This window comes from Triticum aestivum, chromosome 5B (genome assembly GCF_018294505.1).
Source record: "Triticum aestivum cultivar Chinese Spring chromosome 5B, IWGSC CS RefSeq v2.1, whole genome shotgun sequence".
Lineage (NCBI taxonomy): Eukaryota > Viridiplantae > Streptophyta > Magnoliopsida > Poales > Poaceae > Triticum > Triticum aestivum.
The window spans coordinates 45,233,116-45,247,968 of NC_057807.1; the positions used below are offsets into that span (position 1 = coordinate 45,233,116).

General features: G+C 47.4%; 1 protein-coding gene across 1 annotated transcript; it reads left to right on the forward strand.

Moving 5' to 3' along the window:
* The first annotated feature begins 5,313 nt into the window (after positions 1-5,313).
* LOC123110299 (protein NRT1/ PTR FAMILY 2.11-like) lies at positions 5,314-9,957 on the forward strand. Its single transcript, XM_044530780.1, has 2 exons — positions 5,314-5,682; positions 8,105-9,957. Exons 1-2 carry the CDS (start codon positions 5,490-5,492, stop codon positions 9,766-9,768), a joined length of 1,857 nt encoding a protein of 618 aa, XP_044386715.1. The 5' UTR covers positions 5,314-5,489; the 3' UTR covers positions 9,769-9,957.
* The last annotated feature ends 4,896 nt before the right edge of the window (positions 9,958-14,853 follow it).

Here is a 14,853-nt window from a genome sequence, read left to right on the forward strand (position 1 = left end):
GAGGCCGCCGGGTCGTGGCGACCGGCGGGCAGACGCGCGGACGACGCGCGAGGCCGCCGGGTCGGTGAAGGGGCTGGTCGGCCGCACCGGTGTCATAGTAGAGGCACGGGGTGTCGACGACGGCGATGGGCGACGCAAACCGATCCAGTGGATCGAAAAACCAAAAAGTAGACGCCGATCAATGCGATCGACGAAAGAGAGAAAAACTTAGATCAAAGGATCGGGAAAAAGACTCTCTAGGGCAGCCGGCCAACACGGCCGGCGGACGAACCCTAGGTAGGGGCAGCGCGGCCCCCGGTGGCGGTCATGGAGGCCGACCGCCCCGGGGGCGACGCGCAGGTGCGGAAGCGGCGGCGGCTAGGTTTAGGATCGACTTGCGATAGATACCATGTTAAAAGGGAAAGAGAGGATTGATGGAATAGTCGTTCGTTGTATTGCTTGAGCCTCGTGGGCATATATATAGGAGTACATGGTCATCTTGGAGTATAAGGCAAGGTATAATAATATCCGACGCTATCGTAACTTTCCTATACAATCACGTTACTCAACACCCAAAGCCTATCATTCCTGAATGAGTTGTTTTTTTAGTATAAGACATGATAGAGAAATCTAGAGAGATATCTTATTGCATGCTAGCCAGTCAATAGTTGAGGAGGTTTTTATAGTATACAGATGTGTGCTCAATTGAGCAAGGGAGTCAAACGAGACATGGTAGATGAATCCAGGAAGATGAAATGGGATGGTAAAGTAAGAGATGACATGCCATAGTGAATGAGGATTCTTTTGTGATGATATATAATGTGAATCCTAAAGTAGTGAGTAGAGGCGATCTAAACTCATCAATGTAATATGCACAATAGAAGATATCTGCTATGGACCCACAATGATACTAAACTACTAATATGAGTGATTCCTTCACTAATAAAAATAAGGTTCATTGGCCTACATTACTAATATTAGTATGCCCACCAGTGAAAAGAAATGTGCTAATTAAGATTCGTGGTTAGCCTCATGAACCCCTTTGTAAGTTTTGTAGACTGCACAAGCAAAAATATAAAGCAATTTTGTGTGCTCTTCGCATTCATCAAGCTCTCCTTATAAATGTTCTGTTGTCGTAATAATGACCTCAGTGCCTTGCCTCTCAATAACATTACTATCATCCGATGATTCATTTTTACTCAAGGTGTGCATCAAATCATTTTACTTTAACAATCAGAACACACATCAAAGTTCTGCATCCGTTCAAGTCCATCATTGCCATTGTGCCACTCCATCCTTGGCACCCCACATTGACCCAACTTACATCGCCGACATTGCCAAACAAAAGCTAGTGTGGTAGCCCCTCTCTAACCATTGGCATGTGCACCGTACTAACTATGATCTATTATGTGAGTTATCATAATATCCATGAAACAAAAATTAACTTATCTCTCAAGCGTCATTAACTATTTTTGGTTGCCCCTATTGGCTAACATAGAATCCTATCTAATAGCAATCAACTAAGACCATGGACAAGCAAATTTGGTCCATTTGGTGCACAAAGTTGATATGCCACACATTCTTTCTCATTCGTGACACCTCCATTTCGGAGACCGCCAACTGGGAGACACATTCTTCCTACCTATTACACATTCTTTCTATCCATGAGACAATCGATTTATTTTTTTCTACTTTGAACGGTGCTTCCTGGTCGTCACAGTTATATGGATGACCCTCGCGAAGAAGATATCAGTGACCCCCAATTGATGGAGTATTGTCTTGGGAGGGGAGTTCAAAGTTGAACTTGGAAGTGCGAAAGAAGGTCAAGCTCCTGTCATGGATCCATCACTTAGGGGCGACCAAATTAAACCGTCACTCGTTGGACATAAAGAGGGACTTCTAAAATTAAATTACTGACAGGCATCTATTAAACAAATTATCTAAGGGGCGGGTATCTTTTACACATATCACAATGGGAGTTATTTATCCAAAATCACCACACTTAGGGTTAGGGTAACAACTCGATACCACATTCAAGTCAGGGCACAAAAAACCATCAGAAATGCGCCTAATGCGTAACGCGGAGCACTGATGTTGGAATTTAGTCGCGAAAACAGCGAAAACCGACAGATGGGGCCCGCATGTCAGGCTGACGTGGCGTGCTTATGTGGACAATTTGCTGAGTTGGACGAGGGTCCCGCCTATCAATGACTCAAGTGTTTATCTCTTTTCCATTTTTTTTTCTTTTTCTCCTGGACATTTTCTTCCTGGGCATTTCAACAAACAGGTAACGGGCGCTTATCTACACACTGCACGCCGTCGGCGCCGCTCACCACTCCTGCCGGTCAACGGTCATCCGAGACCTGGCTGCCGCCGTTGTCAAGCCGCTGGAGCTCACTTGCCGCCCATTTATTTTCCTTCCTCCCTGATCTCTCTCTGTCTCAACTAGGAGCCAACTACCATGCCTGCTACCATGGATGAACTGGACATGCTCGCGGAGCCCCATCGTCGCCGCTCTGTCATGTCATCGCTGCACTGCCCCATCCTTCTGCAGCGCCTGGATCCGGTGAGTTTTGGTCGGCAACTCGCGCGCGCCATGATGGAGTGGCATGCCCGCGCCTGCCGGGAGGCCCTGGTCGTGCGCGCCGTCATGGAGCGGCATGGCCACGCCCATGCTCGCGGCGCCCGCTGGGAGGCCGTTGCCGCACGTGCCGTCGTGGAGCGCCATGGCCATGCCTGTGCTCGCGGCACCCGCCGGGAAACCTTGGCCACGCGCGCCGTCAAGGAGCACCATGGCCACACCCGTGCTCGCCGTGGCCGCTAGGAGGCCATGGCCGCGCATGTGCTCAAGCAAGCAGCAAGTGGCGGCGGAAGCAAGAACACACGGGAACAATTTTCAAGTAGTCATCCTCCTCTTAGACTCGGCGTCGGCGCCAGGCAGGGGGCTGGGCGGTGGGGCGGTTTCTCACCGGATCCAGGCGGTCGCTGGTGCTCGATGCTGCATCTGCCTTCATGAAGGTAGATCAGGGTCCAGCAGGTCCGCTCAGCACAGAAGGTAGGTCGTTGTGGTTGCCGGTGGTGGGGTGGCTCGCCGGGGTTGGACTCCGTCGGCGGCGCGGGATATGGTTGTCGGTTTTTTCTTTTGACATGAAGAGAGGGGAAGAAGATATGCATCGGACATGTGGGGCCTTGTGCCACCTCAGCAAATTATCCACATAGGCAGGCCATGTCAGCCCGACAGGTGGGGCCAATTTATCGGTTTTGCTGTTTTCATAGGAAAACCAAACAATCAATGCTCCAGGTTACGCGTTAGGCGCATTTCTGATGGTTTTTTGTTTCCTGACTTCATTGTCGTACCAAGTTGTTGCTCTAGCCCCAAGTATGATGGTTTTGGATTAATAACTCTCACAACGGGAAACTTTTGGTGATAGCGATATCTTTTGTCGTCTAAAATGGGTAGTTATGTATCATTGTTCCTTAATTTAATGAGTTTTGCTCGAGTACCCCCTCCCCACCACCCCTAAAAGTTTACAGGACTCTTAAAGTTACTTTTTAAAGTAGTCTCACACATTCATGATTATCTAATTCTAATCCTTATTTTCTCAATGGATCAAACAAGAGATCAAAATAATCTAATCTTTTTTATTGAAGGGTTAATTTCTGATATTCACCTTAAATCTACATCCAAATCTGTGAACTTTTTTAGGGGGTGCACCGAAGCAAAACTCTAATTTAATACACCTATATCTATTTGATCAAGTAAGTTATTAATTAATTACACCTATGCCAGCATACTTTTGGTGTGACTTATTTCCTTGATTGGACATTGAGTGCACAACACTAGTAGTGTGGCACAGTGGGTGGATCACTCAAATGCAGGTAGTATGAAATAGACGCTTCACCAATACAGACACGGAGCTGCCCCGGGCGGCCCGGGCTCCTTTATGCATGGTTGGTTTCGTTTCAATTAGAGTAATAATCATCTGCACTGTACGTGGGATGCTTCTCACTCGCATGCAGAATAAGAAACATCTCTTTTTTTTTATGAAGAGAGCAAAGATAATTTAGCGCCCTCAATTTTTTGCCTCCAGCTGCAGTTATGGTCGGCTTAACAAATTCGATCAGATGAAGGAGAGGAGATGGGCGTGTGGACGAGATGGCAAATGCCCACACATCAGCCCTTGTGCGTGACTGAAAACTGGTGTGTGGGTAAACTGCTAAATGCCCACACACCGGCCCCTCCGTGTGTAAAACGGATGTGTGGGCGAACTATGTCACACATCACACACACGCCTTGTCCTACGTGGCACAGAAAATTAGCCAGATTGTGCCAACATTCGTGCATATAGTACTGGACGGTGATGGATGCGTGTGGTCGAGATGGTCAACTCCCACACGTGTGGGCGTTAACATTTCCGTAATTTAATGAGTTTTGCTCCAGTACCCCCTCCCCACCCCCACCCCCCACCCCCTAAAAGTTTGCAAGACTCTTAAAGTTACTTTTAAAAGTACTCTCATACATTCACGATTATCTAATTCTAATCCTTATTTTCTCAATGGATCAAACAAGAGATCGAAACAATCTAATCTTTTTTATTGAAGGTTAACTTCTAATATTCACCTTTAATCTACACCCAAATCTGTAAACTTTTCTAGGGGGTGTACCGAAGCAAAACTCTTATTTAGTACACCTATATCTATTTGATCAAGTAAGTTATTAATTAATTGCACCTACGCCCACATACTTTTCTTGTGACTAATTTCCTTGATTGGACATTGAGTGCACAACACCAGTAGTGGTGCACACTGGGTGGATGACTCAAATGCAGGTGGTACGATAGGTGCTTCACCGATATAGACATGGAGCTGGCCCGGGTGGCCCATGCTCCTTTATTCGTGGTTGGTTTGGTTTCAATTAGAGTAATAATCATCTGCATTTTGGTTTCCGTCTGATTTTTTGTTAATTAACTGAATAATTCTCTTCTGCTTAATTAATTGATGAGACGGACTTTTGTCTCTGTTTTGGAAAAATAATAATCATCTGCATGGGATGCTTCTCACTCACATGTAGAATAAAAAACATCTCATATTTAGGAAGAGAGCAAAGATAATTTAGCACCCTCAATTATTTGCCTCCACCTGCAGTTATGGCCGGCTTCACAAATTCGATCAGATGGAGGACTAGCTCGTCTCTCTCCGCTCATGCCGTTGCTTTCTGCACTACATCTGTATGTATACGGTTAGAGAGGGGGAGAGAAATTTCAATCCTCCTTGTATACGCCTCTCTCTCTCTCTCTCTCTCTCTCTCTCTCTCTCTCTCTCTCTCTCTCTCTCTCTCTCTCTCTCTCTAAAAGCAAGATCCCATACTCTTCAGCTGGCTTATTTATACGGCGGGCCTCACCTCCTCTGCTTCCTCCACAAGTGCAGCCGCAGCCACACTAGCTACGTACTTTGCCTGACTCCTCCAGTTTCATGTGTGTGCCAGCTTCTTGGTGCTTGCATAGTGATCGATGGACGACGCAAACAAGCCTCAGCGGCCGCAGCAGGAGGAGGAGCAGAAGCCCATGAGCGAGGACAAGACGACGATGATGAAGGTCTTGTCGGAGGACGGCGGTGGCGAGGCCGAACCGTCGTGGGAGTCCGGGGACGGCGACGCCGCCGACCACAACCACCGGGGATGGAAGGCCATGCCGTACGTCATAGGTGATTGTCACTACATCCCAGCTATCTGTTTTCCCTGCATGCACATGTCACATCTTCTTTTCGATCTCCCGCTGAATTCATTGCTGCTCCTATTGTTTTTCTTGACCTGGATCTCAACAAACTTTGTTCATGCCATCGTAAATGAACCGAAAAAGCAGACAGCAAAGGCGTGCAGGACAAGTAGGGACGGATGGTGACAATAATTCAGTTAGTTGCTCACATGTATCGCGCCATGCCATGCCGTGCCGTGCCATGTTTACCTCTATCTCTTTGCGTTGCTTCATTGAGACGATGGGTGAGTGCCCACAAATCAGCAACCCAGGCCATGTGTGTGTGGTACCGTGATTTGCACCCAGCACGTCCAAAAAGGGTGCTATGCAGTAGTACATGTCAATGCCATGTATACTTCTCCTCATTCTTGACCACGAAATGCAAAATACTGTAGCCCCTAGTTTTTCTAAGCAAGAGTTCAAAACAATATTTAAAAACGGTAACAAAATCCAAAAAGATTTTATATGTACATATATAGACATGAACTATATTTTAGTAAAGAAAATCATCAAAACATCGCTTTACGTAAAAAGACACATATATCTAGTAAAAATGAATATATATTCATGATATTATGGATCCACACACATTTGCCTTTTACTGTAGCTTACAAATTAGAATATTTTAAATAAAATTTTACGCACATGTAGAACCCAATTATAGTATCTGGAATGTTTTCAGAGTTTTTGTAACTCCTAAATATAATTCGCATATTTGAACGGCGCTGGGCTCCATGCCTATATACTGAAATGGGTGATTTTGTTTCCAAAATACTACTCCTACGACAAGCGAAAATACAAAGGTGAACATGGATGCGCGCGCGCCCGCGTGAATAGTAAATTCACAAAAAATACTAGAAAAAATTAAAAATTTCTGAAATTTCGGTATAAACCTAGTCGATCATTCTACTGACGTGTGAAGTTTCATGATGTATTGACACCCATGGTATTCTTAGTGAACAAAAATAAATGCGATCATACTATCCATTAAACATTGTTTCTTAATATAGCTTCGATTAGCTTCGATTTTGTCATTTTTACCCAGATTACCACGGATGTGATTTCTTCGGGAAACTTCATATGCGAGTATACCGGTTGACTATGTATATTAAAAAATAAATTCAGTTTTTTTAACTTTTTTCTAGCAATTTTTCGATTTTACTATTCATAAAGGGTGCGCGCGCACCCATGTTCACCAAATCCGCATCCTACAACAAGTCACTATCCCAACAATTTTACTTCCATTCCTTGTTTTCATCGTGCAATTTTTTTTGGCAAATTGCACATTTCATGTGGTAGTCGAACCTCCTTTTTTTTCTAAAGAACTTTATGTGGTGGAAATTACACTTTTCCCCTTCTTCCGGGGTGGTGATTTTGGGTTTTCTGTTTTCTACACTAATATTGTAGACTCAGAAAGGGATTGTATCCGGTTAACCATTTCTCTTTGAAGGCAAGACATAAGTGCTAGAAATTATTCACAATAACTATTTTAATGATTTATATTAGCAGCAGTTCATATGCACACTTTGTTAAAAAGAAATTCATGATCATATTTTCTACATAAAATAAATCAAAGATTTTTAGTCAGAGTCCAAATTATGGGCAAGACAGATGTCTACAAAGCCGTTTAGTCTTCAAACAATTAGCAAGCCGAACCCTTTATAGTCAAAGTCGACAAAGTGACATTTGTTTGTAACTTCTTCTTCCTCAACTATCTATTGTGGTTCTCTCACAACTCAAGAACACACACACATGAAACTCAAACACACACACACACACACAACACAAGCACCAAGGAAGAGCACAAACGGCTTTGCAATGAGGCACCTTCCTTGGCTCCATAAAAGCTACATCTTTTCTCCAGCCACTTCTTCATTGACGGCCACTTCTTCATTGACTCAAAGTGATATATACATATACACATAGGAGGTTTGCCTCACGCATTCACTAGCCAGCCACCATACTCGGCTCCACTAACATCACGTACGTGCACGACCCGGCTAACAGATCCTTGAAATACTCCATGATCTGTACGACCGGCTAAGCAGCTAACATCTCATATGCATCCACCAATAATTAACTCCACTAACCAACTCCTGGACTCACTCACGTAGACAACTAACTCAACGACCTGGCCATCTCAGATCACTAACATGCACGTGCACACATGTCAAGATTAATTCCAACAACTTGGACATGTTTCTCTAAATGGCAGCTGAATTTGACAAAAATAAATGTTATTCATTTTCAAATTTAATTTTGAGTAGTGAGTGTAGCGTGTGATGGGTTTGTTGAATTACCTACCAAGCCAGTGTACTCACTAAATTGAAGTGAAATAAGTTAGTAACAATGAAATGGATTGTCTGTTGCAGGGAATGAGACATTCGAGAAGCTTGGTACGATTGGGACGTTGTCGAACTTGTTGGTGTACCTGACGACGATATACCACATGCCCATCGTCAAAGCCGCCACCCTCCTGAATGTCTTCTCCGGCACCAGCAACCTCGCCACGGTCTTTGGTGCCTACATCAGCGACACCTACCTTGGCCGCTACACCACCATCACTGTAGGCACCGTCTCCTCCTTCATCGGCATGCTCATCCTCACCCTCACAGCTGCCCTCCACTCCCTCCACCCTCCGACGTGCAGCTCATCCAAAGGGAAACAATGTCAAGGCCCAACTGACACCCAGCTTGCCGCACTCTTAGTGTCCTTCTTCTTCCTTGTCGTCGGCGCGGGCGGCATTCGGCCCTGCAACTTGGCCTTCGGGGCCGATCAGTTCGACCCGCGGACCGCCGACGGCCGTCGTGGCATTGCTAGCTTCTTCAACTGGTACTACTTCACCTTCACCATCGCCATTATGATCTCCGCCACCGTCATCATCTACCTCCAGAGCAACGTCAACTGGGCGCTGGGCCTCGCCGTGCCCGCCGCGCTCATGGGCCTCTCATGCGCTGTCTTTATCATGGGAACGCGCCTCTACATTCGTGTTCGGCCCGAGGGCAGCCCATTCACTAGCTTTGCCCAGGTCCTCATCGCTGCCACTCGCAAGCGCCACCTCCGGCAAGCTCTTGACACCGAGGCCGAGTTGTTCGACCCGCCACACAGGAGCAAGCTCGTCTCCAAGTTGGCGTACACCAACCAGTTCACATGCCTGGACAAGGCGGCCATGCGGACCCCCGAGGACTTGCTATGCGCTGACGGGAAGACGCCGGTGCACCTGTGGCGGTTGTGCACGGTGCAACAAGTGGAGGAGGTGAAGTGCCTGGCACGCATCATCCCGGTGTGGTCGGCAGGGATCGTCTACTCTGTGGTGCTCACCCAGTTGGGCACCTACGTCGTGCTCCAGGCGGCGCAGACCGACCGTCGGATCAGTAACTCCAGCAGCTTCCAGATCCCACAGGGCTCATTCATTATCTTCCAGATGCTAGCCCTCACACTTTGGATCCCCATCTACGACAGGTTCGTGGTGCCGGCACTCCGGCGCTTCACCGGGCGCGAGGGTGGCATCACTCTGCTCCAGAGAATCGGCGTCGGGCTGGTGCTCTCTGTGGTCACCATGTTGGTGTCAGCGGCGGTGGAGCGCCGACGACGAAGCATCGGCTCATTGATGCCTTGGTTTTGGCTGGTGCCACAGCAGCTGCTGGCTGGGCTGTCGGAGGCGTTCGGTGCAATCGGACAGATCGAGTTCTACTACCGGCAGTTCCCGGAGAACATGCGGAGCGTGGCGGGGGCGGTCACCTTCCTGGGGATCGCGGTGGCGAGCTACGCGAGCGGTCTAATGGTGACGGTGGTGCACAGGGCAACGCGGCGGCGGGACGGGCGGCCGGACTGGCTGGCTCAAGACTTGGACGAGGGCAGGGTGGACCTATTCTACCTTGTCACAGCCGCCCTCGCCGCAGTGAACGTCGTCTACTTCATGGCATGTGCGAGGTGGTACAGGTTCAAGAAGTCCGGTGATGACGCCCACGCCAGCGACGACGTCGACCTCGATGAAAGCCCCAAGAAGGCTGCGAATAATATGACGCCGGTTTAGATTACTGCATGATGGTTAGTAGTATTATGTAACTCGGAAGCATGCATAGATCATTATGTTAATGGAAATGCATATGCCTTATTCTACGCGCCGGTCGCTAAGAGCCACCAAACCAGTGCAGTCTCGCTCCGCTAATTGTGTGAGAGTAAATGAAAGTAGGAAATATAGTAACATATTTAATTTCCGTTACCACCACATGCGCCCCTCCTCCGTCTCGTGGTTCCGTACTAACCGTTAATCATGATCGTAAAACCACATGCTACAAAAACTATATGCACGCATGATTACTACTTACATGCAAACAGTACGCTAGTAACATATTCATTTCACTGGTGGAAAAAGGGCCTTTGGTCGCGGTTCGCAACTGCCATTAGTCGCGGTTGCGCAACCGCGACCAAACAGGCGCGACTAAAGGCCCCCCCTTTAGTCGCGGTTGCTTAAGAACCGCGACTAAAGGCCCGTCCACGTGGGCGCCAGGCGGCCGTCGGGGCGGAGAACCTTTAGTCGCGGTTCTTCTGGCCAACCGTGACTAAAGGCCGCCGCAGGTTTAGGGTTTTAGCCCCCCCCCTAAACCTGTTTTCTGTTTAATTTGTATTGTTTTATTTCTTTTGTGCTTTATTTTAATTTTGAAGGAGTTTCACATATTCTACGGTACTACATACATGCATATGAATGTACAATTTCAAACAAATTTGAAATTAGAACCAAAAAGAATTCAAGAGGAATATACAATATATATTCAATATCATCGGATGACCATATACAATTTTGAACAAGTTTCCATACATAATTTAATGCATATAAAGTTCTACGTCCTCGTAATGGTGTTCTCCTTTAGGATGGAGGACTTCCCTCCTGAACCATCCAGCTAGTTCCTCTTGAAGTGGTCGGAAGCGAGCTTCTGGACTAAGCATCATCCGGAGGTTATTCCTCTGAGCATTGGTATCACTCGGAACCCGCCGCTCAGAGGTGTATCTCCGGATCATCTCACAGACATAGTATGCACATAGATTGGTCCCCGCTGGTTGAATATCCTCACCATTCTTAGCCTTTGACCTTTTGAATTCTAGCTCTTTCTTGAATTCACCGACCTTTGTATCTACGAACCGTCTCCAAACCCTACGAGGCAAAGAAAATTAAATGAACAAGAGAGTTATTAGTTACTTGATATTAGGAAATGAACGAAATAGGTCGATCGATATAGAGCGCAAATGAAGGAAAATAATTACTTCTGCAGCATTCTTCTCATGCCGCCCCAAAGCTTTGGATCCTTATTCAGAGAGTCGTGGACGAGACATTCTGAGGTGTCAACTTTAATTACTAACAGAATCCAGTGGAACCTGCGGACACGATACATGCACAATACGTCATGCATAACTCATCGATTAGTCGGCCACATACCATGCATGGAGTAAACAAAAGAGAATGTGCTCAAGACAGAAACACTCACCCAAAATGGTAAGGAAATAGAATATCACTTTTGAGTTCCTGCTTTGTAAGAAACTGCCACAGGTCTGCCTCCATGTCGGCGGGGTGATGCTCCAACACATATCCATTAACGATGTGTGGGTCAATGAACCCAACATCATGGATGTTCCTTACTCTGCATTCCTTAATCTTCATTCTGCATGTATAATAGCGGACACAACAATATAGTTAGGACATATATATAGTGCAGGCAATATGAACGAGATGGGGTAGAAATAAATCACTTACAGAACGTAGCAACTGATGATAGATTTGTCGAGCTCGCGCAGATTGAAAAGCTGGAACAATTCACTTAGATGAATTTGTACATAGTAATGTTTGAAGTGATGCTCATATCTAACTTCCGCATAAATATATTCTTTGGCGTTTTTATTTTTTATGTAACCCTTGTACCATTTCAGCAGACCTTTCATTTGTGGAGGTAGATCCTCTTCCTGCGCAGGCTCGACGAGAGGCCCATTCTTCACATATGTAATTACTACCTCCTTCACTGGCGCCTCATCAAGGCCTAACAGTTCACGAAGAGTAATACCTAAGTTGGCCGCTTGTTCTCTGGCACTCGTTACAGTCAATCCATGTGCTGCCGCAGCTGCTATGATATCGGGGTCATCCAGACCGGCGGCTTTCACTATAAGCGGGGCAATCGATTGTTTACTTTGTTCCCCGAGCTGGGCAACTCGTTTCCCGCTTTTTTTACTTTCTAATTCTGTTTTCTCGGCCTCCTCCAAGGCTTTGTTCTCCTGGTTCTCCGCCCGCTCTTTCTTCTCCTTCAACATGAGTGCCTGCCTACGAAGTTCACGTGCATAGTCGTCAGGCAGATTCTTCGCGGCTTGGGACGGTGTGCTCAAAAATGACTTAGCCCACTTCTTTTGCTCATCAGAAAATACTGGCTTGGGCTCGGGCTCTCTTTTCTTCTTGCAGTCCGCCTTCCATTTCTCATGATCAGCAGCCGCGGCCGCGGCAGTTTCCTCGGCACTATGTTCCCAAGGCCTTGTGGGGAGAGGCTTCAGTGATGGCTCCGGTACCTTTGTGGTCTTAGGTACATAAGGGTCCGGGTTAATAATCCAGGACTGCTTCTGCTTCTTTGCCGGAGGTGGATTGGGGGGCGGCGTCTGATCACCCGCCGGACGAGGACTGGGGGGCGGCGTCTGATCACCCGCCGGACGTTGTGGACTGGGGGGCGTCGGCTGACGTGACGGAGGTGTAGGTGAACCGCCACCACCACCACCACCGTAGGGGAGTGGACTTGTTGTCCTTGGCGCCTCGCCTGGAAACTTGATAAACTTCTTTTGCCATAGAATGAAATGGCGCTTGACATCTCCAAGTCTTTTCTCCCCTTCAGGTGTAGCAATGTCAATCTCCAGGTCCTCAAACCCTTGGACTATGTCCTCCACCGTGACACGAGCATAGCCATCTTGAATGGGGTTGTTGTGGTGGAGTGCTCCAGGTAAACATGGTAAAGCACTGCCGATGGCTACCTTCATGGACATGTTCCCGATAGGATAATACAGATGACATTCTTTCATCTCCTTTATATCGTCCACGGGGTAGCGAGGAGGCTCCGGTGCAGTAATTTCGACCACCAGAGGCTCCGGTGCAGTAATTTCGACCACCAGAGGCTCCGGTGCAGTAATTTCGATCGTCGGTGCATCTGCACCAGCCGATGGGGCCTCCGTGGAAGCCACACTGCTTCTCCGCTGCTGGCTTCTGAGATCCGCTGGATGATCTTCATGCTGCGCCCGAGCTGCATCTCTTTCGGCTACTAGTACACTCACGGTTTTCTTCATCACATCCATTTCCGATGCCAACCGCGCCACAACATCTGCTTCCCGATCCATCTTTCTCTTCTGGCTTCTGTAACCGTACGGAATGTGCCCCATGCCTCGTACACGTCCTCCGTGTTCAGGATTCCCGAGGGCTTTTGTCAGCGCGTCGTTCTCTCTGTTGAACTTGATCTTCCCCTCTTGAGCATCCCTCATTGCGTCAATAAGGGCTTGGGTGGGTTTAATTATTTTGCCCCGGTAAACACACTCCCCTGTCTCCGGGTTCAGCGTTCCCCCATGCCCGTACCACCAGCTTTTGGCCCTTGGTCCCATCCCTCCGTACCTGGACGGATTCCTCACGCCCTCAGCTCGTTCTCCATCTTCTCCCACCTAGGCTCCCAAAGGCGATACCCTCCTGGCCCCATAATATGATTGTACTCCTTCTTAGCCGCATTTTCCTTATTTTTTTCGATATTTGAATGAACTGCTCCGATTTCTTTTGCTTCACAAATTCTGGCCAATCATGTTTCAGTTTCTCATATTGTCCTTTGAAATCCGGAGTCTTGTTCTGCTTGACAAAGTCATGGGCTAGATTTTGCTTGAATTTCCGGAATGCGTCGGCCATCTTATGAAGAGCGAACTGTTTGACTAGCCTCCTCCTCTCCTTGTTTTCCTCAATCTTGTTACCCTCCTCATCGAATTTGTTGTATTCCGGAGGTAGAACGAAATGTTCCATAAGCTTCTTGAAGCAATCTTTTTTTGTTCTCTTATCGACAAAAGTGAAACTAGCAATTCGTGCCTTCTTTGGCTTATTCCACTCCTGGACGGTGATCGAGACGTTGTCTCTAACAATGGCTCCGCATTGGTTGACAAACTTGGTGGCGTTCTTGCGGGGCTCCAGCGGCCTGCCGGTTGCACTGTCGACAACCTCGATGGTGCATGTTTCTCCTTGTTTCATCGTCTTGGTTGCGCCACGCTTTGACGACGTACTCGATTGTTTCGACGATCCGGCCGAGGGCTAAAATAAGAAAGAGAGTCGCGCGCGTTAGTACACACATATTTATTCAAATCAGTTAGTTTGTATCACCAGATGCTCAATGTATATATATACCTCGGCGCCGGAGGTGGTTGCTACTTCCATTTGAAGATCGTCGTTTATCGACGTTTGTTCGGCATCATCTTGCTGACGGCGCCCTTCATCTTCACCGTCAAGGTTCAGATAAGAAGAGATATCATCTTCTTCTTGTCCGGTCGGCACATATAGAATATCGCCGTTTATGATGCCGAACATATGTGCTTCACCGTCCGGATCATAGTTGTCCATAATCGGGTCAGCTCTATCGTCCGCCATTATGTCAGTCCTGAAAACATGTAGTAAAAACAAATTAGTTAAGTGAAGAAGGGGGGCGGTGGCGGTGGCGGTGGCGAAAGGGCGGTGGCAAAAGGAGGGGGCGAGGAAGGGGTGGGAGAGGGTGTCGCGGTAGAGCGCGAGATGGGGCGGCAGACGACGGCGTCACGGAGAGGGAGGCGAGGACAACACACATGTATAACCCTCGCCGCCCCCTCTCGATCCCTAAAAAAAACACCGCGCGCATCGCCGCCCCCCTCGCCGCCCCCTCTCCGTATATACGTTTTTTTTTGTTAATTATCAAATTTTACGGTTTTTTTGTTAATTATCAAGTTTTAAGTTATTTTACCATTTTTGTTAAACTAATTAACTAGTTAAAATTAAAAAGAACAAAAAAAAGAAAAAAAAGAAAAAAAATTCTCTCTCTCTCTCCACGATCTCGCTCTCTGTAGAGAGGCGCGCGCGTGCGCGCGCGGCAGCGAGGCC